The sequence below is a fragment of the Pan troglodytes genome, chromosome 9 (assembly GCF_028858775.2).
Source record: "Pan troglodytes isolate AG18354 chromosome 9, NHGRI_mPanTro3-v2.0_pri, whole genome shotgun sequence".
In the NCBI taxonomy this organism is placed as follows: Eukaryota; Metazoa; Chordata; class Mammalia; order Primates; family Hominidae; genus Pan; species Pan troglodytes.
The window spans coordinates 112,231,266-112,256,960 of record NC_072407.2 but is presented as its reverse complement, the minus strand read 5'-3'; the positions used below and the strand labels follow the sequence as shown (position 1 = coordinate 112,256,960).

Genomic DNA, 25,695 nt, shown 5'->3' with positions numbered 1-25,695 from the left:
ATCACTTTAATAAAGAAAATCATAAAAGTTTTCTCACGCCTAATAACTTCTCTTCTACTTATTATTCCTTTTATTTTTATTACAGATCAACGTAAGAGTAACTACAATGGATGCTGAGCTGGAATTTGCCATTCAGCCCAATACAACTGGCAAACAACTTTTTGACCAGGTATTAAACTGCATGAAATATGCAACTTTTGACACCATAGTGTGAATGTTGTTGCATACCTCTTTCTCTGTTTTTCTGTGCTTTTGCTGATAATCCAACAGTGTACCACTTGGAATTTTTCATAGTAGCTATTCAGATATCCCTACTACAGCAGTAGGGATATTCTTTATTCTTTCACATTCCTACATTTGTGGGAGAGGACTTCTTGAAAATAATTTTCAGCAGGCATTTATTTAACATCTATGAGAATCATTGTAATGGTGACTAAAAGGGATTCAAGGATAATCCACAAAGTTGTTGAGTGAAATGAGTAGGAATCCTGGGCAGAAGGAACAGCAGGAGTGAAAGGCATAGGGAATTACAGGTTGAGAGCATCTCTTATCCAAAATGCTTGGGACCAGAAGATTTTGGATGTTTTTAGATTTTGGAATATTTGCATATGTATAATGAGATATCTTGGGGATGGGACCCAAGTCTAAACACAAAATTCATTTATGTTTTGTGTACAACTTATACACATAGGCTGAAGGTAATTTTATAAAATCCTTTAAATAATTTTACGCATACTGAGTTTTGACTGCGACCCATCACGTTAGGTTAGGTGTGGAACTTTCCACTTGCAGAGTCATGTTGGTACTGAAGAGGTTTCAGATTTTGCAGCATTTAGGATTTTGGATTTTTGGATTAGGTATGCTAAACCTGTATAGGCTATACAGAGATCACTAACAACAATTTGGTGTCATAGGTTCATAATGTATGAGGCAAAGGTTGGGATATGGAGGTCAGGTATCCGGTATGTTAAGGAACTGGGACTACTGATCTTATCTTTCTTCTCAGTCTTGAGTGCGCATTAGTCACCTGTGGAGCTTTTAAAAAAGGGAGAGGAGGCAGTGCTTGGAAACCCCTTCCAGAGATGCTGATTTAATTGTCTGGGCCTACTCTAAATTATCAGTATTTTAAAATTTAAGCTTCCCAGATAATGTTGTATTGCAATGTAAGCAAGTTTTGCTGAGAAAACGAGGTAAGAGATTGGCCCCAGGGATTAAGTAAGAACATGAAGAAACTGTTGCAAAGAGAGAGGAAGGTGGTATATATCATGTGTGGCATGAAACCTAGAGGAGGATAACTTTTATATAAACTTTACGTACCCTTTTTCTTAGGAGCAGGAGAGCAATAGCCTGTAGTCAGAATAACTTGATCTTAAAGAAGGAAAGAGTTTCTAGCATTTCAGCAGTAAGTAACACTAGATACTTTGGTTTTGTTAGTTGTCATTCTGTCAAATACAGATTCAAATCTGATGAAATAAAAATTCTAAATTCTCTAAAGTTGTTTATTCTCCTGACAAATAATATACTTAATCTCCTGATTTGGTAATTCATAAATTTAAAAGTCCTGATAAGGCCTTTTTGGATCATGAAAAGCTTTTTGTGTGGATGTGCGAAATTTTAAAGCAAAATCATAAAGAGCTAAGTTCACCACACCTTGTGAACCAATCTCCACTTTTTTCTTTTTTCCAAACCACTTTTGTTCTGGTATAATATCCGCTTCTGTTGATTCTTCTGTGCCTCCTGTTTGTGAATATACAGTCTATCTTATTTGAAAAAAATGTGAATAGAGTTAGCATTTATTGTACTTCATAGCAAATTGAAATGTTATTTATAGTAAGTGAAATGTTTGTGGCAGCCAAAAACTAATCAGCAAGTTATCCTCTTTGGTATTGGATACTAAGAAATAAAACTTGTTTTTTATTAAGTAGAATTACTTTCACTTGGATACAGGAAAATGAAACCATTTATTATAGGGCAGTGATGTATAGTGGTTTAGAAGTGTGGGCACTGGAGTCACTGCCTGCAATAGTTGTAGTTGCAGCTGTTTGACTTTGGACAAATTAATCTCTTTGTCTTATTTTTCTCGTTTGTACAATTAGGATGATGGTAACATTACTTCTTCAGAGGTTTATTGTGAGAGTTAAATGAAAATCTATGTAAAGTGCGTAGAACAGTATTTGATAGTTTTGTGTATATCTCTTTCTATTTATATAGATAAATACAGTGTCATGTGCCGCATAAGGACATTTCGATCAATGACGGGCCACTTATGCAACAGTGGTCCCGTAAGAGTGTAATACCATATTTTTACTATACCTTTTCTATGTTTAGATACGTTTAAATACACAAATACTTAACAGTTGTGTTAGAGTTGCCTACAGTATTCAATATAGTAACATGCTGTACAAGTTTGTAGCCTAGGAGCAACAGGCTGTACCATATAGTCTAGGTGCGTAGTAGGCTATACCATTTAGGTTTGTTTAAGTATACTCTATGATGTTCATACGATGATGCAATTGTCTAACGATGCATTTCTCAGAATGTATCCCCATCGTTAAGCAACCCTGACTACACACACACACACGCACACATGCACACACAGTTCATATTGTAAATGGTCCAGGTTATTATTACTTATTTCTTTATTAAAAAAAATTTTTTTTTTTAGATTGGCTCTCACTCCTGTCGCCCCAGGCTGGAATGCAGTGGTGCGATCTCGGCTCACTGCAACCTCTGCCTCCCAGGCTCAAGCGATCCTCCCACCTCAGCCTCTTGAGTAGCTGGGACCACAAGTGTGCTCCACCATGCCCGGCTAATTTTTTTTTGTATTTTTGGTAGAGATGGGGTTTCGTCATGTTTCCCAGGCTGGTCTTGAACTTCTAAGCTCAAGTGATCCGCCTCCCTCGGCCTCCCAAAGTGCCAGGATTACAGGCATGAGCCACCGTCCAGCCTGGTCTAGATTATTGAGTATTGTTATCTGTTACGGACTCTTCTCAGCAGTTCTTTAGTCCCTGTTCTATTTCCTGACTGCTTTCCTTGAACTCAAATGCAATGATGAACTTTCCTTGAACTCAAATGCAATGATGAACTTTCCTTGAACTCAAATGCAAGGATCGAAAAATGCAGATTTTACTTTTGTATGTAGTGTGTGTGGGATAAGCTGGCAGGTTCAGGTCAAGCCAGGGGTAAACTGGGTCCTCTAAAATGAGAGCACATAGCTACATGAGTACATGTGTAGTAAAGCCCCATGTCTGATTATGATGTTAAATCGAGGCCAGCTGCTCTGTGTTTGGGGACTCCGAGTGCTTGAAGTCCTTTGGTTTGCTTCTTGCTGACTTTTTTCTTGACTAGCCTCCTCCTTTAGCTGCTTCTTGTGGGATTAGTATAAAAAGTGTTCATACCCCCAAAGAGTGTGCAAGAACATCTGTTAGGGTGAAAGAAGTATTAAAATATATTTTTAGGCTAGACTTGGTGGCCCACACCTGTAATCCCAGCACTTTGGGAGGCCAAGGCGGGAGGATTACTTGAGGTCAGGAGTTCAAGAGTGTAATACCATATTTTTACTGTACCTTTTCCTGTCCAATATTGCAAAACTGTCTCTACTAAAAATGCAAACATTAGCTGAGTGTGGTGGTGCACACTTGTAATCCCAGCTACTCAGAAGGCTGAGGTGGGAGAACTGCTGAAACCCAGGAGGTAGAGGTTGCAGTCTGCACTTCAGTTTGGGCAAAAAAATAAATAAATAAATAAATAAAAATATATATATGTATATATAATATGTATTTTTAAACATTTTTAAAAATATATGCTTTATAGTGTATTAGCATGACAGTATGTAACTTGTAAATAAATATACATATGTTATAGTTACGTGCCCAAGCAGATTCGCTTCTAAAAATATGTGATCAGAAGTTTATGGGAGCTCAAAGGACAGCCTCACTAAAATATATTAATTAAAAAAAAAAAACATTCTAGGAGCACCTTCTGAAGAAGTAGAGAACCACTGGGGAGACAGGGCCTTTTAGGGAATTTCACAGCTGAGCTTTCTTGTTCCTTGTATTTGTGTAATAGTCTAAAGTTAGTTAAGCTATTATCCCCTGTGCCCACTGTGGGGCATCTCCCTTTTACTTACCATTGTGAATCTCACAGAGTGTGGAGGCAGAAGCTGAGCCCGGCTGCTTTGTTATACTTCTCTCTGCTGCTTTTGACCTGTACATTTCTACTCCTGCCGCTCCAAGCTTGAATGTTTTCTTTGGCACTGCTGGGGCAACCTGTCTTTTACCAAAGTTAGATTATTTGGAATCTCCTTTTGTCCACATTGAATTTTTCATTGTTTGGCATTGATCAGCTTTTGCATTATCAGTATGAGACTTTATATTCCACATCTTCTAGAAATTTCTCACTTTTTGCTTTTTTTTTTTTTTTTCCGAGACAGAGTCTTACTCTGTCACCCAGGCTGGAGTACAGTGGTGCGATAGCTCAATGCAGTGCAACCTCCGCCTCCCGGGTTCAAGCAGTTCTCTGCCTCAACCTCCTGAGTAGCTGGGATTACAGGCCCTTGCCACCATGCCCGGCTAATTTTTGTATTTTTAGTAGAGACAGAGTGTCACCATGTTGGCCAGGCTGGTTTTGAACTCTTGACCTTGTGATCCACCTGCCTCAGCCTCCCAAAGTGCCGAGATTACAGGCGTGAGCCACCGTGCCCGGCCCACTTTTTGCTTTTTTGATGGTAACATTTTCTAAATGCTTTTTTCTTATTTTTAATTTTTTTTTCTTTTTTTTCAGACAGGGTCTTGCTCTGTCACTGAGGCTGGAGTGCAGTGGCATAATCACAGCTCACTGCAGCCTTGACCTCCTGGACTCAAGTGATCCTACCACTTCAGCCTCTTGATTAGCTAGAACTACAGATTTGCGTGACTACTCAGCTAATTTTTTTTTTATTAAGAGACAAGGTCTCCCTACATTGCCCAGGCTGTTCTGAAACTCCTGAGCTCCTCCTGCCTTGGCCTTCTAAAGTGTTGGGATCACAGATGTGAGCCACTGTGCCCAGCCAGTGTTTTTTCTTTTTTTCTGTCATTTCAGTGAAAATTTTCAAGAGTGGGAAAGTAAATGGAAGGGTTCAGTTTGCTGTCTTGAAACCAAAAGCCTGGAATGTTTTAAGATTATTTGTGTGTGTGTGTGTGTGTGTGTGTGTGTGTGTGTTTTGAGACGGAGTCTCGCTCTGGCACCCAGGCTGGAGTGCAGTGGCGCGAACTCGGCTCACTGCAGCCTCTGCCTCCTGGGCTCAAGCAATTCTACTGTCTCAGCCTCCTGAGTAACTGGGATTATGGGTGTGCACCACCACACCTGGCTAATTTTTGTATTTTTAGCAGAGATGGGGTTTCACCATGTTGACCAGGCTGGTCTTGAACTCTTAGCCTCAAGTGATCTATCTGCCTTGGCCTCCCAAAGTGCTGGTATAGGCGTGAGCCACCCTGCCCTGCCAAATGTTTTAACATTATTTTTTAAAAAACAGGCTGGGCACGATGTCTCATGCCTATAATCCCAACACTTTGGGAGGCTGAGGTGGGCAGATCCCTTGAGCTCAGGAGGTCAAGACCAGCCTGGGCAACATAGTGAGACCCTATCTCTACTAAAAATATAAAAAATTAGCTAGGTTTGGTGGTGCATGCCTGTGGTCCCAGCTACTCGGGAGGCTGAGGTGGGAGGATCACTTGAGCCTGGGGTGGGGGTGGAGGTTGCAGTGAACTGAGATTGCACCACTGCACTCCAGCCTGGGTGACAGAGTGAGACCCCGTCTCAAAACAAACAAACAAACCAAGGGCCAAGCGCAGTGGCTTGCATCTATAATCCCAGCATTTTGAGAGGCTGAAGTGGGAGGATCACTTGAGGCCAGGAGTTTAAGATTAGCCTTGGCGACATAGCAAGACCCCTGCCTCTACAGAAAACAAAACAAAACAAAACAAAACATTAACTAGGTGTGGTGGAATGTGCCTCTAGTCCCAGCCGTTCAGGAGGCTGAGGCAGGAGGATTGCTTCAGCCCAGGAGGTCAAGGCTCCAGTGAGCCGTGAATCACACCACTGTACTCCATTGTGGGTACAGAGTGAGACCCTGTCTTTAAAAAAAAAAATAAGCAAAAACTCCCACAAAAAACCAAGAATGTTTATTATTTAAGAACTGATATTGAATCTTTCTGTAAAGCTTTTAAAATGTTAATGAACTTTTACCTGCCCTGGATCATTTTCCTCATTTTATTTTAAATACAGATTTTTTTAAAAAACATATGCTTTTGTTAGGTGTGGGTAAGTCCTGGGTGTGTATCCTAACTCCACCACTTTATTTACTCTTACTTTATTTTCTTTTTTTTTTTTGAGACAGAGTCTTGCTCTGTCGCCCAGGCTGGAGTGCAGTGGCACGATCTCGGCTCACTGCAAGCTCCGCTTCCCGGGTTCACGCCATTCTCCTGCTTCTGCCTCCCAAGTGGCTGGGACTACAGGCGCGTGCCACCACGCCCAGCTAATTTTTTTTTTTTTTTTTTGTATTTTTAGTAGTGATGAAGTTTCACCGTGTTAGTCAGGATGGTCTTGATCTCCTGACCTTGTGATCCGCCCGCCTCGGCCTCCTAAAGTGCTGGGATTACAGACGTGAGCCACCGCGCACAGCCTACTTAGTCTTACTTTTGAGTGTCTACCACAGGCTAATCATTCTGTGAGATGCTATGGATTTTAAGACACACAAATCAATAATCTCTGTCCATAAGTATTATGCAGTCAAGGAGGGTAAATAGACACACTGCTAATAACACAATTATGATAGAGTAAATTTTCTAATAGCAGGATAGATAAAGTCTTATGGGAATATCAGGGAACCAGTGATTAATTTTATCTAGATGGTAGGAGAGCTTTATTCACAGAAGGCACGTTAGTTGAGCTTGTCCTTAAAGAATAAATTGTTCAATAAGTCATAAAAATACAGAAGACCCATTCTAGGCAGAGGAAAAAACATCAGCAAAAATGTAGAAGGGTGGAATTTATGGTATGTTCTAAGAATGGTTTCTTGCTCAGTGAAGGTAGAACATGGAATATATCAGACTTTTCTTATCACCAAAATGATACCATTTGCCCTAAATATACCAATAGGGTACTTGTGGGGGTAAATGGAAATTGGAACGTATGATTATGAAAACTATATATATATATTTTCAAGACTCTTGTTATTGTTGAGGTCATGATAGATAAGGAAAAGGAGGTATGAAAAAGTGGATCAAGTAAAAGGATTGAAGTGACACTACAAAATTGAGGATTAGAGGCCAGGTGCAGTGGCTTACGCCTATAATCCCAAGACTTTGGAAGGCCGAGGCAGGCAGATCACCTGAGGTCAGGAGTTTGAGACCAACCTGGCCAACATGGTGAAACCCCATCTCTACTAAAAATACAAAAAATTAGCTAGGCGTGGCAGTGCATACCTGTAATCACAGCTACTTTGGAGGCTGAGGCAGGAGAATCACTTGAATGGAGACGGAAGTTGCAGTGAGCCAAGATTGTGCCATTGCACCCCAGCCTGGGTGACAAGAACAAAAAAAAAAAAACAAAAAAAAACTTCTTTTAAAAAAAAAAGAAAAATTGAGTATAGAAAACTTGAATTTGAGTTTTCAAAAATGTTCCTTTAATATCTTAAATTTAGGGAAAGCCTTTTCTATGGCAAAGGAATATACGTATACTTACATAGTTTTGTTCTCCTTTTGAAGTGTAGTATCATCTAGACACAATGTGTATGTTGGACTGAAACTGTGTTTTTTTTTGTTGTTGTGTTTTAGGTGGTGAAAACAGTTGGTTTGCGTGAGGTCTGGTTTTTTGGGCTGCAGTATGTAGACAGCAAAGGTTATTCTACATGGCTTAAACTAAATAAAAAGGTAAAATATGTACGATAACATTAAACTAATAATTATGTTAAGTTGAAGTTATTATGAATTTGTGCTGGAAAAGCTAAGTCTGACTGATTGCAAGCTTCCTTTTGTAGTTATCTGTTAATCATTATGAGGTACCATGTTTTTTTAAATTCAATCAGGCACCATCAGCTTATCATCTCAAAAAAAAAAAAAAAAAGAAATGCTTACTTTTCCTATTTGAAAACTTACCCTATAACAAATATTAAAGCAGATATTACAAATGGCATACTAAGTACTTCAATTTTGATGTAAATACCTGTAGGATAAGCTTCTCAAGAATATGAAAAAAAGTTTTCAATTTGGTTATTAGAATCTGAGTTATAGGTCACATTCAAGAGCATAGAATCTTTTATCACATATATTTGTTTACAGATTTAGACTATTACACACTAAAATCTTCATAGATTTAGAATCTATTTCACTTTTCATTTTCTTCCAAAAAGAATTTGATGTGTGACTAGGTCTAATTATTGTAAACTTAAGATTTTTGTTGATTATACTTGAAATTATTTTTCCAGGTAACACAGCAGGATGTTAAAAAAGAGAATCCTTTACAGTTCAAGTTTAGAGCTAAATTCTTTCCTGAAGATGTTTCTGAGGAATTAATTCAAGAAATAACCCAGAGACTCTTCTTCTTGCAAGTTAAAGAAGCCATCTTAAATGATGAGATATATTGCCCGCCAGAAACTGCAGTTCTTTTGGCTTCCTATGCTGTCCAAGCCAAGTATGGAGATTATAATAAAGAGATTCATAAGCCAGGCTACCTGGCTAATGATAGACTCCTACCCCAGCGGTAAGTGAAACATGCGTTTGCATTATATTGTCTGAAAATTATCTTCTAGAAGTCTATAAATAAAATGTTTTTCAGGTTTTTTTTTTTTTTTTTGGAGACAGGGTCTGGACCTGTCACCCATGCTAGAGTGCAGTGGCGTGATCTCAGCCCACTGCAACCTCTGCCTCCTGGGTTCAAGCCATCCTTCCACCTCAGCCTCCTGAGTAGCTGGGTCTATAGGCACATGCCATTATGTCCGCTAATTTTTTTTTTTAATGTATTTTTCATTGAGATGGGGTTTCATCATGTTGCCCAGGCTGGTCTCAAACTCCTGAGCTCAAGTGATCTGCCCGCCTCAGCCTCCCAAAGTCCTGGGATTACAGGCATGAGCCACCGCACCTGGCCTCTTTTTTTTTTTTTTTTTTTTTTTCCAGATTTTAAGTTGCCAGCTGGATCACGGGGTATACTTCTAAAAATCATTACCTAGCACCTCCATAGATTTATATGCTCTATAATTACCTAAGGTTGATCTATCTCTTCTTTCCTCATTCCCATAGGGTAAGCAATAAATGGAGGCAGTGATAATTTGGACTTGAGGAAAGGATGTGACTGTTGCTGCTTGGTACAAATTCTAACACAGGCAGGTGCTTAATAAGTGAGAGTAAGTGGCAGGCTGTGTTTTCTTCATAGAATTCTCTGACTTACCCCCCGCCCCCGAGATAGAGCCTCACTCTGTCACCCAGGCTGGAGTGCAGTGGTGCAATCTCAGCTCGCTGAGATTGGAGTCTGCCTCTCAGGTTCAAGTGATCCTCCTGCCTCAGCCTCCCGAGTAGCTGGGATTACAGGCATCTGCCGCCATGCCCAGCTAATTTTTGTATTTTTAGTAGAGACAGGATATCACTATGTTGGCCAGGCTGGTCTCGAACTCCTGACCTCAAGTGATCCTCCCACCTCGGTTTCCCAAAGTGCTAGGATTACAGGCGTGAGCCACTGCTCCTGGCTGAATTTTCTGACTTTCTGAAAAGGCTTTTTAAACTAGGTTTTCAGACTCCTAGGCTGGTGCATTGTTCTTATCTACAGTGTACTGCTGCTTCTGTAATGGCTATTTTAAAATAATATGGCATAGGAAAAAATTATCAGAAGACCTAAATTTTGAGTACCGATTCCACCCTTTGCTATATATGTGACCTTAGGTACATGACCTAAAACCTCTGAGCTCAGTATCTAAATCTGCAAAGTGGGGATAATAATCCTTCTCTGGCTACCTTCTAGTTTATGATTATAATTAATGAACTATATGATTTACAGTTTTAATTGTCAAGTGTGAAACGTGTTATTTAGTAGTATTATTGATGGAATCTAGAAGATGGAACATCAAATATTACTTTTTAATTTTTTTTTTTTCTTTGAGATGGAGTCTTGCTCTGTTGCCCAGGCTGGAGTGCGGTGGCACGATCTCGGCTCACTGCAACCTCCGCCTCCCGGATTCAAGCGATTCTCCTGCCTCAGTCTCCTCCTGAGCAGCTGGGATTACAGGCACGCACAACCACACCCGGCTAATTTTTGCATTTTTAGTGGAGATGGAGTTTCACCGTGTTGGTCAGGCTGGTCTCGAACTCCTGATCTCAAATGATCCACCCGCCTCGGCCTCCCAAAGTGCTGGGATTATAGGCGTGAGTCACCATGCTCGGCCAAAATTCAATTATTAAATGTCACAGTGTTCTGCCCTTTAATTTTGTAGCACTGGTAGTCACGTTGGAAAAGGATAGAATTATGTAAGTTGTTCACCAAGAGAGTCAGGAATATGAGATATTTGACAGTCTGTTTATATTCTGGTTTTGAATGTTATTCTAACCTAAGATTCTTCATCTTAGATTACTGAATTGAGTAATCAGACTATTATGGTGGAATTTCATTTCATATAAGGATTACCTTTTGTTTTATAATCAGAATTACTTTAAATTTTTTTTAAATGTTAATAGGAATGCTTTATCTAAACAAGTACAGCATTGATCTTTCAGTGTTAAGCCAGATTGTTGTTTGGTTGAGCTGCAGATGAAGTAATTGGCTTACATTTCATAACTCATGTGATTGAAAAAAATCTCTTAAACACTACAATAACACACAAGCACGGTTTATTTTAAATATGGGTGTGCTCTAACCTACTCTATTTAAAAAGAAGGAAGGTGGCTAAATGCTTTAGATAGGGTTGCTTGTGGTTGCTAGTGCAAATGCCTATTTCAAGATTTGTTCCTTAATTTTGTAGGTCAGTTGTTCCTTCAGAGTTGATATTCCATGGAGGACTAATTCAAGCCATGTAATCTTAAAATGAGACTTAGTCATAAAGTTAGAATACCATTTTTTTTTCATTTTCTGTTTAGAACAGAGAGGATATTTTCACAGTGATTGGCTTATTCCAGTATGGTATATCGGACACTTTTTCTCAGTATCTAAGTACAGTCTGGGGAGGAAATGAGTAATTAGGTTATTTGGTGATAACAAATCAAATAAAATAATTTAGTGATTCTGATACATTCTGATTTCTTGTATTGAAAAACCCAGATGAGCAATCTGTTCTTACTGTAGAAAAGTTTAGCTCTCGTGGTATAGATAATTAGCTCCACCAGATAGTATTGCTTCCCTTTGAAAAGAGCTAAATATACATAAACTTTTACATACCAGGTTTCTGACTTGGGCGGCTGGGTATTTGGTAATACCTTTTATCAAAATGAGTGGAAGAAAAAATACATTTGAGGGGGAAGATGAATTCAGTTTTGAACCTATTGAGTTTGAAATATGTGCAATATAACCAAGAGAGATATCTGGTATTTATTTGCGTATGTGGGTGCAGACCTTGTAGAAACAGTCTTGGACTATAGATACAGTTTTGGGAGTAATCAGTGAATAGATGGTAATTAAACCATGAGAATGAAAGAGATCAACCTACCAAGTACATAAAAATGAGAAAAAGACCTAGGACAGATCTTGTTGGACCTCAGCTTTTGTCTTTGGGTTCTGCATTCACAGAGTCAACCAACCACAGATTGAAAATATGTGAAAAAAATAACACAGCAATGAAAAGGTACAAAATTTTAAAAATACAGGATAACAATACGTAGCATTTGTAGTGTATTAGTGTATTATTATACTACATAGTAGTAATAATATAGTGTATTAGTATTATTAGCCTAGAGATGATTGAAAGTATACAAGAGGATGTGCATAGGTTATATGCAAATATTGCACCATTTTATATCAGGGACTTGAGCATCCACAGTTTTTGGTATCCAAGGGGAGTCCTGGAAGCAATCCTTTATGGATAATGGAGGGACAACTGTACTGAGACACAATGGCCAGAGATTCAAGAATAATTCTATACTAGAAGATGGCTGGGCATGGTGGCACATGCTTGTAATCCCAGCTACTCGGGAATCTGAGACCTGAGAATCACTGGAACCTGGGAGGTGGAGGTTGCAGTGAGCCAAGATGGCGCCACTGCACTCCAGCCTGGGCGACAGAGCGAGACTCCATCTCAGAAAACAAGAATAATACCAGAAGAGTATTATATCATGGAAGCCAAGGTAAAAGAATACTTTGATGAAGAGAATGGTCAGCACTGCCAAATGGTACCAAGAGGTCAAATATGAGGAGAACTAAAGTATCTGTTGGAATAAGGAGCTTGGTAGTGACCTTAGAAGAGCAGTTTCCAGCCGGGCGTGGTGGCTCACACCTGTAATCCCAGCACTTTGGGAGGCCGAGGTGGGCGGATCACCTGAGGCTGAGAGTTCGAGACCAGGCTGACCAACATGGAGAAACCCCGTCTCTACTAAAAATACAAAATTAGCCGGGCGTGGTGGTGCATGCCTGTAATCCTAGCTACTCGAGAGGCTCTCCTGCCTGAGCAGGAGAATCGCTTGAACCCGGGAGGTGGAGTTTGCAGTGAGCCGAGATCATGCCATTGCACTCCAGCCTAGGCAACAAGAGCGAAACTCTGTCTAAAGAAAAAAAAAAAAAGAACAGTTACCATAGAGTATTGGGTGTTTGAGCCAGATTATGGTAGACTGGGGGCAGTGGATGTCAGGTATGGAAATTGAGGTTAGTGTATAATGGACAGTCCATAAAAGAAAGTTGTCTCTGAAAAAGAAAAAAAAATAGGGGTTGGGAAAAATTGATTAATTCATTTATTCACTCTACAAATTTTTGAGGCCCTCTTTAGTACTGGTATTGGGCATATAATTATGGTAAGCAATCGACTGCACTGGGTTATGTCTCCAAGGCTGATTGCATGCCTCTCTGTGAGCCCAGAGGCCAGACAGCAAGAAAGACAAGAAACTGTGGAAACCTAAGCTCTCTCAGAAGGAAGATAAAACTCTTCTCTCCAAAAGCAAGAGCTTGGAAAAGATGCCTAGAGAAAGGAGCAGAGTATAATAAGAACATAACAGTATGTCTGAGACCCCTTTAAGGAATTTACTCTAAGTAGTAGGTAACTTAATCCAGGGGGAGATTTTATCATTCCTTTATGCTGCCAAGAAATCCTTGGGTTTCATGCAAGATTTTTTATATAGTAAAACAGTAATATTTTAACACCACAGCTTCTGCTGTCAGTAAAGTAGGATCTGGTAAATAAAGGTGAATAATTATCATATGAGCCAAAGAGAATAGAAGTCACAAACTGTAGTGTGCATAGTAGGTAACTTATAATCATGTTGACTTTGCTGATTTGGTGTTAAAATAGTAGTAGTAGAATATAATGTTTGTATTTGGCTGGGCGTGGTAGCTCACGCCTGTAATCCCAGCACTTTGGGAGGTCGAGGCAGGTGGATCACTTGAGGTCAGGAGTTCAAGACCAACCTGGCCAACATGGTGAAACCCCGTCTCTACTAAAAATACCAAAAAAACACACAAAAAAGAAAAATTAGCCAGGCATTATGGCGCACGCCTGTAATCCCAGCTACGCGGGAGGCCGAGAGCATCGTGGCACACACCTATAATCCCAGCTACTTGGGAGGTTGAGACAGGAGAATCACTTGAACCCAGGAAGCAGAGGTTGCAGTGAACCGAGATTGTGCCACTGCACTCCAGCCTGGGCAACAGAGCGAGACTCCATCTCAAAAAAAAAAAAAAAAAGAATGTATTTGCTCACATTTGAATTAAGAACACTGGAAGGATACAAAAACAAGTTATTTGGGGGATATTGGACTGGAGTATGACTTTTCACTCTACTTTTTAATTGAAAGTATTACCTACATAAAACAACAAAATTAGTAGCAAAAAAGTAAATACATAAAGGAAGAATTAGGGCCCAAGAATTCTGGTTTTCAGTCTGGTCTTTATCTATTAACAATGAGCCATTTTTTTATCTAATGTTTTATTCCTTTGAACTGTTTGGGTTCCTATAAGCTATCTTTGTAATCACTTTATGGAGCAAGTATTATTTCAAGGAATTTAAGGATCCTAGACACTTAACTTTGAGATAATTACTGATTATTATGCAGTTGTAAAAAATAAGAGAGATCCCTGGTATCCTTCTCCCAGCATTCCCTGAAGGTAACATCTTGTGTAACTACAGTGCAATATTACAAACAAGATATTGACATTGGTACAATCTAGCCACCTTATTCAGATTACATCAGTTTTACCTGCACTCATTTCTTTGTGTATGTAATTTAGTTCTATGCAATTTCATCATGTGTATTAATTGTCTGACAACTACCACAGTCAAGTTACTGAAAGGATTCTCTACTTTTAAAGTGTATGCTTTTGAATCTTAAAGTCATTATAATTTTTTTTTTTTTTTTTTGGTCCTCTTAGTGTATTGGAACAACACAAACTAACAAAAGAACAGTGGGAAGAAAGAATACAGAACTGGCATGAAGAACATAGAGGAATGTTAAGGTATTTGGGTAGCTATTTTCAATGTTTTCTTTTTTCCTTCAAAGTATTTTCATGTCGTAACATTTATTATTACATTATTTCCAAAAGATTGTTTGACTTATGTAAAGTACTAATTTTTAATTCCAGGTATTTTGCAACTTTAGTTTGATATGCTCCTACTTAAATATATTACATTTAGTTTTATTTCAACAGGGAGGATTCTATGATGGAATACCTGAAGATTGCACAAGATCTAGAAATGTATGGAGTCAACTATTTTGAAATAAAAAATAAAAAAGGAACTGAATTGTGGCTAGGTGTTGATGCTTTGGGTCTGAATATTTATGAGCATGACGACAAGTAAGTAAATTAGTTGCATAGTGAACTAGTCATTGTTCAGTGGTCTAAATGACGTTAATCTTATGTCCTGTTTTTCAAAGTAGTTTCTTGTCTTGATTACCCTTACTATTTTCAAACTAAAAGATGAATTAATGACACATAGACTTGTAGATATTTTACCTCCATTTTCTTATCACCTTCCAGTTTCAGAGTTCTACTTTTCAGTGTATTTATCAAATGAGATGATTGACTTTTATTTGAATTGTGCTGCTTTTGGCTCTTGTGAGTTATGTCTAGTAACTTAATTAAAATTTGCTCCCTCGATAGGTGAGAAATAATTCTTTAAAATGCTATTATGCTTGACAAATAGATTGAAATTGAACATAAGAAATCAGGAGCAATGAGAGAATGGATTTAATAAATATGTCTATCATATCTTAGAGGATTTTTTTGAACATTTATATATAGGAATTGTTTTAAATATGTTTGGACATTAATACAATAGAATATCCCTGTATTACACATATTGAACACTATAATTATATCTTGAAATTGACCAAATAGTTTTTTATTATATATAATTCATCAATATTTTATTATATGTATAATATATGTATATTTACATATACATGTATATGTACTATACAAATACATGGGTAAATACTATATAGAGACGGTATATTATACACATACACATGCAATATAAAATACATCAGACTCTTACTTTTCAGGATTAATAACTACAGTTGTCTTAGACTTTAATTTATTTACCATACCACATAAGCATGCAAGTCTTTGCCAGTAATTAATGCCTTTTCCTAAGGCATTATTCTTTATTCTAGGTTGGCTCCAGAATTTTAATTTTTATTACTACAGATATCTAATAAAATACTAATTTCAAAGCATATGTGATTCCAAACAAGAGCATTTTACTATTTTTACCCTAATATCTTCTCATGTTTTTATTACAAAGCAAGTTAGAAGGTTATATCATTCAGAAGAGAAATTTTTGAAAAGCAAAAATGACTTCAAGACTAATTTTTGTAAACTGAATCTTTTTCTTTTGTTTTAGAGAATGGGATCTTGCTATGTTGCCCAGGCTGGTCTTGAACTCCTGGCCTCTAGCACTTCTCGCGCCTCTGCTTTCTCCAGTGCTGAGATTACAGGCGTGAGCCACTGTGCCTGGCTTCTTAATTTTTTTGGTGGTGGTGGTTCTGGCACATATTGGAGCAATTTTTTTAAATGTTAAAAAAGTTATTGTATTAGCTTCCAGGCTTACCTCAGAAGAGTGTTATGAGAATTATATGAGGCAATTGCTTTAGAATTTTTCAAAGTAGCATATAAACGTAGCATAGTGTTCTCTAAAATACTATGTTGCATTCCTGCAGTCTCCGTTTTAAGCATGTTACTTTGACTTATATCGGGGCCATTAGAGGGTCCTCTAATATGCTTATTGAGTAAAGAATGTTTTATGTAGAAAAGACTCTGCTGTGCTGCAGTACCTACTCTGCTTGAGAACTAAAAGGAATATAAATAGGTAAAAATTCATGCTGTGTTGTCAGAAGCCTGGCTAAAAGATGTCTTCTGGCCAGTATAGGTGTCAAAATCATTTCTCAGTCTTAGTTATTAGGACAATAGGACAATAGTGATGCATTTGATAGGTAGCCTGAAACAGTAAAATACATGAAAAGGCAGAAACAAAATCACTTATTCCAATATGATTCCCTATATCTTTGTGTGTAGGGTGGTAAAACGGAGGCAACTGCTGTGTATAGTCTCAAGAGTCTGAATTCCATCTCTATCATTTATCCAAATATTTATGTATGTGAGTGTTTAAAATTTTTAAGTTGAGATATAATTCATATACCATAAGATTCTTTCAAAATATACTGAAAATTAAGTATTTTTAGTATATTCATGAATATCCAGACATTTTCAAATTAAACACAGGAAGGAAGTACTGTTTTTTTATTTGCAGTAACTTGCCCGTAATTCACATGAGAAGTTATAAAGGCCTTTTTTTTTCTTCCCACCTCTTACACATATTTAAACTGTAGTGGTAGCTTGAATCCAAACAATAAAAACTGAACAGCTAGTTCAAACCCCAGGAGGCTCAGTTCTACACTTGGGTCACCAGGTAGTTTTTTAAGATAATTTTAGGAAAATACACTGCTTTTAAGGTTCATGACACATTTATGAAATCTTTGGACAGTTGTTTGTTTTATATGATTTATCAGTTTTCCCCTTAAAAGATAAGGTCAACTGTAGTTATGAATAAGTTAATACATTTTGAAAATCTGGAACTCTTAAGATTGGTCATTCAGTCAGTTTAGGTCCTAAACAGGAATTTTATTCATTGTTTCCTGCCTTTAATTAAGGAGATGCTTTCATTTTTTAAGGTTAACACCTAAAATTGGTTTTCCCTGGAGTGAAATCAGAAATATTTCATTTAATGACAAAAAATTTGTTATAAAGCCAATCGACAAAAAGGCACCTGTAAGTAATTTCTTTAATATTTTGTGTATTAACTGTTTAATATCTGCTAGTTTCCCATGATATCACTTGAAGAATAACAGTGTTCATTTATTAAATTGCTTCTGAGGACCATTCTCTTTCCATAGGTCAGCTTTCCCAGTGATGAAATAATATGTTAATAAAAATCCAAAGATTTAATTTTTTAAAGTAAGACGTAAATATTAGAATTTTATTTTATTTGAGATTCAGTTATAAATAGATAATATTTATTAGGAGGCTAATGAAAACAATCACCATTCCTAAGAAGCAATTTTAAAGTGTTTCTTCATTGGTGGCTATGATGTAGTAGAGGTAGCCCTATTCTAAATTAACTTCGTTTATACAGTTTTGCTTTATGAACTTTGTATTTTTGTAACTTGAAGCCTTGAACTTAAGAAATCTTTTTATTTAAATAGATTTTTAAAGTTCCTCTAATGTCAAGTATACTCTAGTATCCTAACCCTGTTAGTTACTGAAAAGGTAAAAGTAAGAAGAACAGGCTGGGTGCAATGGTTCAGGACCATAATCCCAGCACTTTGGGAGGCTCGAGAGGAGCAGATCACCTGAGATGAGGAGTTCAAGACCAGCCTGGCCAATGTGGTGAAACTTCATCTCTACTGAAAATACAAATATTAGTCAGATGTGGTGGTGCATGCCTGTAATCCCAGCTACTAGGGAGGCTGAGACATGAGAATTTCTTGAACCCGGGAGGCAGAGGTTGGAGTGCACTGAGATGGCACCACTGCACTCCAGCCTGGATGACAGCAAGACTCCGTCTCAAAAAAAAAAAAGAACAATTCTAGGTTAAAAAAAACTCTACAGCCATGAACGAAGAACCAATTTTGACATTAATGGCAAATGGTGTATAAGGAACAGGTGCTCATAGTTACTTTCGAGAACAAAAAGGAATAAATGACATTTAATGTATTGCAAGGATAAGAATATTAGCCTCTTTAGAAAACTGGTAGGATATGAAAAGGTGAGGAACCAGTTATGTGAAAGTATGTCATGCTCACTGGGAGTTATGAAATTGTATGATTTCTTATTTCTAAACTATATGTAATATGACATTAAAATTCATACCTCATGTTAAAATTTAGTACAGATTGTTATGAGAGACAGTATCCTTGAGGAAGATTTTAAATTCAGAATACTTTATGTTTAGGATTTTGTTTTTTATGCACCTCGTCTGAGAATCAATAAGCGGATTTTGGCCTTATGTATGGGAAACCATGAACTATACATGCGAAGAAGGAAGCCTGATACTATTGAAGTACAACAGATGAAGGCTCAGGCTAGGGAGGAGAAACATCAGAAGCAGTTGGAAAGGTATGGGGTTTATGACCTTTCACTTTTAATTGATAGGAGTAGGCTATCTAAAATTTAAGACTGCTCAGTTTTTTAAATGTACCTTAAATTTGTATTTATTAATATTTTCATTATATTAAAATTCAAAGACAGTATTATCACTCTATCCTTTAAAACGAGTATGTATAATTTTCAAGTTAGAAATCTTTGACACATATCTCGAAGAAAATAGCTTTTTGTGACTCATTTCTTGCTTTTCACTGATAGACATTGTTTTAGATATAGTAGTTTGAAACTTTCAAAATTGTTTTGCTTGTGACTTATATTTCTTAATTTTTTCAGGGTAAGAATGTGCTGAATATTTAACTTTGAAACAATGTCAGTGACATTGTAGAACACAACTGAAACGTCACTGTGCCAAGTAGGGTAACATCAGTACTCCCTGCCGAAGACCCTAATCTTTTTAACTCTGTTTCTCTTAGACTTAAAAAAGAAACTGTTAAATATATTAAATTGATAATTTTTAAAATTGAATGGTAGTGAATAAAATTTATATCAACCCTGGAATCAGATTACTGGGTCCAGTGACATTAATTCCCAAATCTGGTTTTAGATTAATTTCAACTTTGTGCTTTACTTGAAAAAATTTAGAGACCAAACTAAAGTTAACCTTTATTGAATAAATCTTTATGGAACAACGTGATAGTCTAAGAAATAGAGTAAGTCCTTAAAAAAAATTTGAAGAGCCCTAAACATATGTATTTTAAATATTGGATATAAGGTACTTTGTATCTAGAAGGAAGCCATCTGCTAGATACCATTTTGCTACTATAGTTTTAGGTTTTATATTGAATGATTTTTTTTCTTATTCAACAACTGTTCTGTGTAAGAGATTTTATTGATTTTTACCTATTTTGTCATATTAACTCAAATTATCTTCCTTAGAGAAGTTAACCACATAACAAAACATTTTTTATATGGGTTTGAAGCTTGTCAGTAATTACTAATCCCATCATTAAAGATACTGAGTTGGTGAGCTGAGTGAGGATGGTGGCATGTGCCTATAGTCTCAGCTACTTGGGAGGCTGAGGCAGGAGGATTACTTGAGTACAGGAGTTTGAAGACAATCGGGGCAACAGGCAACATGCAGTGTAGTAAAACCCTTTCTCTTAAAAATAAAAATAAAAAAAGAGTAATGAGTTGGATTGTTACTTTGATGGGCTCTGTCCTTTTTTATTGTGCTCATGTGCTGTAGCATTACATTGTGGTTCTAATCTTAAATGCTTTTTAAAAATACTCTTTATTGGGCTTTACTTTCTATACAGTACATTCTTATCCACATAGCCTTGCATTTCCCTCTGTCAAAGGGAAGACTTCTTTTAGTTTCCACTTAATTTTTTTAAATCGTCTTAAAGATTTCACTGTCTCTTAAAGGTCTTCTAGCATGAGATAAATGAGGAATTATTTTATATACAGTTCCTGTATCTCATACTCATCACTCTATAGTATGCCTAACTGTTCTGCTCATTCATAATGTTGATATATTATTTACATTCTCAACTTACTATATTTATCTATATATCCTTTATTTCATGGCTTATAGAGAAATACTGTATTGCTTCTAGTACAGGTAGTATGTTTACTTAGTATCATTTGGTAATGGTGCTATATTTTAGTTACTCTAAGGCTTAGATGGAAGTGGAAGACTTAAGTTTCTTTTTTGGCACAATAATCCGTAGTTCTCCTGGATAAATGTTAGAGCTCTTCATTAGTAAGCATTTATTGACTGCTTTATACTTAGTTGGAATTCAGTAACTTTTATTCAGTTTGAATGCCTAGGAGATATATTATTCTAGTCACCTAGGAATTGGCAGTCTTTCAGAAATGGCATGCTGAGTCATTTATTCCCTGCTTTACAGGTCAGAGAGAGAGAAATGGCTGCTGTATGTGTGGAAACAATTTTGATTAAGCCCATTGGCAAAGTAGCCAGCAGATATACCTGGGAGAATGCCCAGAGGTATGCTGCCTGTGCTGCTAGACTCTCTTGGGCAAGAACAGTAGTTGGGAAAGAGTAGCAAAGAGACCTCTTTCCCTACAATACTTTGGTATATTTGGCTATATTTACTCCCTATAATTTTTATAACCTTGGGGTTTTTTGGCAATGAAAATGACCTTATACACTATGAGTGGTTATTCCATGTAGTTTTTGAAGCTCTTAAATTATTGGCATCCAAATTGAATTATGACTGATAATTTTTGCACGTTTTTGTATGGCTAAAATTGTTTCCACATGTGAAAACTGAAAGCCCCAAGTTTACAGTTTAGAGTTACATACCTGTGTACCAATTGTAGGTTAGCTGTGGGAGATTCTGCACCAAGGCTGGCTAGTGTCATACAAAGAACACAGGCTTTGGAACTAGATAAATCTGGGCTTGACTCCTCTTCTAACACTCAATCGAACAGATAATTTTGAGCCTGTGTTTCCTTGATCTTACTATGAAAATAATATTCTTACCTTCAAGCGTTTTTGTAAGAAATCATGACAGTGGTATACAGGCATTTAGCAAAGTACCCGGTACTTAATAAAAAATAGCCATTATAATAATTCCTAATATTATTATAAACTAAGTTGGATATGTTTTTAATATTCATGGAAGAAAAGTGTAATTAGACCCATTTGATCTTTAAAAAGTAAGATATTCTAAAGTAATTTTTTGCATATTAATACAAGGAATAATAGTTTATTAATGTGATTTATGTCCTTGAAATAGAACAACTGCATTGAAATGAGTGTTTTCAAACCCAAACTCCAAATAAAAATATCTGCATCTATTGTTACAGCAATCACAAAAGACTTCATGAGGAAAGTGGGACTGAAGCTTGAAGGTTAGAGAGAGCAAGAGATACGTTCAGAAGAAGAAGCCAACATAGATGAATATGTAGAGATAAAAATATGTGTGGTGTGCCTATGGGCCAGTGAGGTCCTCTAAAATGAACAGCATTTAGGGGAGCAGCAAGATCTGGTTTCATAAAGGAGACAAGACAGGCCTACAAAAACTAGATATCACTGAGTAATGTAAAGGGCTGAAGGCATTTGTATTATTTGAATGAAGTGTTGGCTGGAGATGGCTATTGTCAGGGTAGGATTCTTATAAAATGTGAGATACGAGCCTCACAGAATACAGTAAACTACAACATGTTTTAAATATTATAATCAGGTTAAATATCTGCTGTATACTTATTCCATTTTTCAGTAGGAAGACCATTCCCCACCCACTCCCAACTTGCATATGGCCAGATTATCTTGATTCTTTTTTTCTGCTTCCCTATCTCCTTCACTTCCATCCCTGAAGAACAAATGAAACATCAATAGGGAAAAGCTAAATAAAACCAGCACATCCATCTGCAGAAAGGGCCATATATGCCAGAGCTGGGTCTGAAAGGCTCTTAGTTGGTGGAATATGATAGTAGACTTCTGGTTGAGATCTGGTTTGCAGTGTAAGTCCTCGAGAATTGTCTTGGGACCTTGGGAAAGGAGGGAGGGAGGTAGTTGGCTTGGGAACTGTGGCAGAACTGGATGTGATTGCATAGAGGCTGGGGAGTGATTGGGTAGTCTAATCAACATCCTAGGGTGGCAGACAACCTGGCATGGAAAAGAATAGCTTTTGGCCTTACTAGCAATTAGTTGAAAAGTACTGTGCTTTTGCTTCTTTTTCTTTCACACAAAGCGTGATGTTTCAGCTATCTAAAGAACACAGAAAGGTCAGCAGCCACTGTGGGGGCCACCAGGCCTTTCTTTTGCCCGGAGAGATTGGGAAACTCAAACTTTCCCTTAAACTCACGTCTTCTAGAAGTGTGGAAGCTTGTATCTCCTTAAATCTCTCTGCCTGTATATGCTTTATAAATTGAAATAGGATAAAGAGAAAGAGGTGAATGTCCTGCAGAGTGAGCCCAAATACTGGGGTTAGGAATAGTTACTGGCTCTTCCTCCTTGCTGTTGCGAAAGTACCTCGTAGGCATAGGAAACTCCAGAACAGAGATGGAGCTTCCCTTACATGAATGACCACCAGGCCCTAGTTTTTTTGTTTTCTATTTGACAGGGTCTTGCTCAGTTGCCTGCCAAGCTGGGGCACAGTGGCACAATCATAGCTCACTGCAACATTGACCTCCTGGACACAAGTGATCCTCGCACCTTAGCCTCCTGAGTAACCAGGACTATGGGTACACACACCATGCCCGGCTAATTTTTTATTCTTATTTTTAGAAGAGATGAGGTCTCGCTATGTTGCCCTGGTCTTGGACTCCTAACCTCAGGTAGTCTTCCCGCCTTTGCCTCACAATGTGGTGGGATCTCAGGCATGAGCCACCATGCCCAGCCTCTCTAGATTATTAAATGGTGGAAGGATTCATTAAACCAGCAGCGAGGTGTGGTGACCCTTTATGTTTTAGCTTGGTGCATGTACTAGGAGGTCACCATCAGTGTTTGACCTCTTGCTGACTTGTGACACCTCTACCTGTTTGCCCCAAAGGTAAGCTCTCTTTCTGTTTTAGGGGCAAATGGGTATCTAGGAGGTGCGGGAATTTTAAAATGTAGGTTTATAAATAAGGGCGAAATCTTTGATAGCAAAACTTTTCTGATAAGTTTATCAGAGACTGCAAGTTGAGAAACTACAGGGTTTTGTGCTTGAAATTCAGAATTGACAGCAGGTGGCAGTGCTCTTTTTGTGGAACATTAAAGCATACTCAGATAAATTTCAGAGATGAAATCATAACTGATTTTTAAGTTATTAAAGTAGTGATTTGAATATTGATTCAACTTAAGTAAACAATATTGTCTGATAATAAGAGTTTCCCCATGTGACTTTTATTCCTCTTTATATTTTTGCCCCTAACATAGATTCTGACCCATGGTAGGCTCTTGGTAGATGTTTGGTGAATGAATTTGGCAGTATTTAAAAGAAACACTCTCATCAGGCCCATGGCAGGTGCAGCTAAATGATCAAGGCATTTTTTCCCACTGAGCTCTGATAATATTTTTTAAGATCATTAGCCACCTACTGTCATTCTAATGGAATTGTGAATGGAGGTGAAATTGATTTGTCGTCTTGTATCTAGGCATAAATGGGTACTACCCAAGAAATTAAACTTGGATTAATTCATTTTTAATGATTGAAAATTGTTGCCCTCCCTTTTATTGAAGATACATGCCTTTGTTTGCTCCCTTCAGTCCTTTATTATTTCCCCAGTGGAGGTCTCCGGTTAATCTAAAGAAGATATTTTCTTGGGGCATGGCAACTGTGTGGTTAACTCTTTTGGTGCTGACATTTAATTTGTTGCCAGAGTTCATCCCGTATGCAAATGGTAAATCTGATTTTTCCCCCATTAAAGTGTGCCTTATAAGCATGTTCTATATGCAGGAATATATATTTGACAGTTATACTTTACTAGCAGTTTTGTAAACTCATCCTTTGAGGATGTTCCTAAATGTCTAAGTTTTTAATATTTTTTAAAAATAGTCTCAGTGGTCTTTATTGTGAACCCACAATAAGTAATACATTGGAACCCAGCACATGTATGTACGTACATGAGTGTATGTATGTCATAGTCCTGTACTTTTTAACTACATATGCTATTTTGAACACAAGTGTAATACAATGAAAACCCTGTTAAAATATTTATGTTGTCATTTCTTCTTAGTTGATTCAGTTCTTAGGTTTCACATGAATACTATTTCCAATTATTATTATTTTATTTCAGTAGTTTTTGGAATATAGGTGGTTTTTGTTTACATGAATGGGTTCTATCATTGTGAATTCTGAGATTTTAGTGCACCTGTCACTCCAGCAATGTACACTATACCCAATATGTGGTCTTTTGTCCCTCACCCCATTCCCAGCCATTGCTTCTCAAGTCACCAAAGTCGATTATATTACTCTGTCTTTGCATCCTCATAGCTTAGCTCCCACTTATAAGTGAGAACATATGGCATTTGTATGTTCTGAGTTACTTCACTTAGAATCATGGCCTCCAGCTTCATCCAAGTTGCTGCAAAAGACATTATTTTGTTACTTTTTATGGCAGAGTAGTATTCCATCACATGAATAATATTTTTGTGTATTAATTTGTAACAGCAATTGCAATTCCTTTTAAGGGCACAATTAGAGAATGAAAAGAAGAAAAGAGAAATAGCAGAAAAGGAAAAGGAAAGAATAGAACGTGAAAAGGAAGAGCTAATGGAACGTCTAAAACAAATTGAAGAGCAGACAATTAAAGCTCAGAAAGGTAAAAGTTTCTTTTTGAAAATGGATTAAAAATTATTATTGCTCTGTTGTCAGATAGTGGTATTTTTTTTAGTACTCTTAAACCTTATTTGTTATATAGGACAATCGTATATTTAATTGGCAAATTAATACTTAGTGGAATCACATCATAAACATGTTTCACTAAGGCACATTCATTTATACAGTGCTGATGTTTCTCTTAAACATGCAGATATTTTTCTTTTTTTAGTTTTTTGTTTTAAACATGCAAATATTTTTCATATGTATTCTTAAATAATTGTAAATGTATATATGGGCTTTATAAACAAAAAACACATATCCAATACATTATGGCATTTAAAGAAAAGTATGCAATGCTTTATGGCTGTATAAGTAAGGCATTTAAGTAATTTAAAGTAATTTAAGCTATTCTGACTATATGAACTTTTTTGGAACTCAATTCCTAAAAATATTTTACTTTATTCTACTAGAAAATACACAACACATAGACGTGTTATAAAGTTTTTTGTTTGTTTTTGGTAATGTGTTTGGAAGAACTTACTTCTTAGGCAATATATAACCAAAGTGCTACTGTATAGAGAAAGGATATACTAGATTTATAATATGTGGTTTATATTAAGTAACTTTAGGATATACCACTTTCACTCAGCGAATAGTGGAG

At 37.0% G+C, this 25,695-nt stretch overlaps 1 protein-coding gene across 4 annotated transcripts in view; it reads left to right on the top strand.

Annotated features, from left to right (window-relative positions):
* RDX (radixin) overlaps positions 1–25,695 on the top strand; it is a 114,396-nt gene that overhangs the window by 23,653 nt on the left and 65,048 nt on the right. For 3 of the 4 annotated variants that reach the window (XM_063784493.1, XM_003952017.5, XM_063784494.1), the window contains exons 3-10: positions 86–169; positions 7,815–7,910; positions 8,465–8,739; positions 14,530–14,613; positions 14,806–14,952; positions 17,331–17,427; positions 18,611–18,774; positions 24,905–25,035. In XM_063784493.1, the coding sequence (XP_063640563.1) occupies positions 86–169; positions 7,815–7,910; positions 8,465–8,739; positions 14,530–14,613; positions 14,806–14,952; positions 17,331–17,427; positions 18,611–18,774; positions 24,905–25,035 (1,078 nt within the window). Of the gene's footprint in view, positions 1–85; positions 170–7,814; positions 7,911–8,464; positions 8,740–14,529; positions 14,614–14,805; positions 14,953–17,330; positions 17,428–18,610; positions 18,775–21,705; positions 24,115–24,904; positions 25,036–25,695 lie in introns of those variants that run through there. The other variant, XM_054662685.2, reaches the window with a different exon arrangement.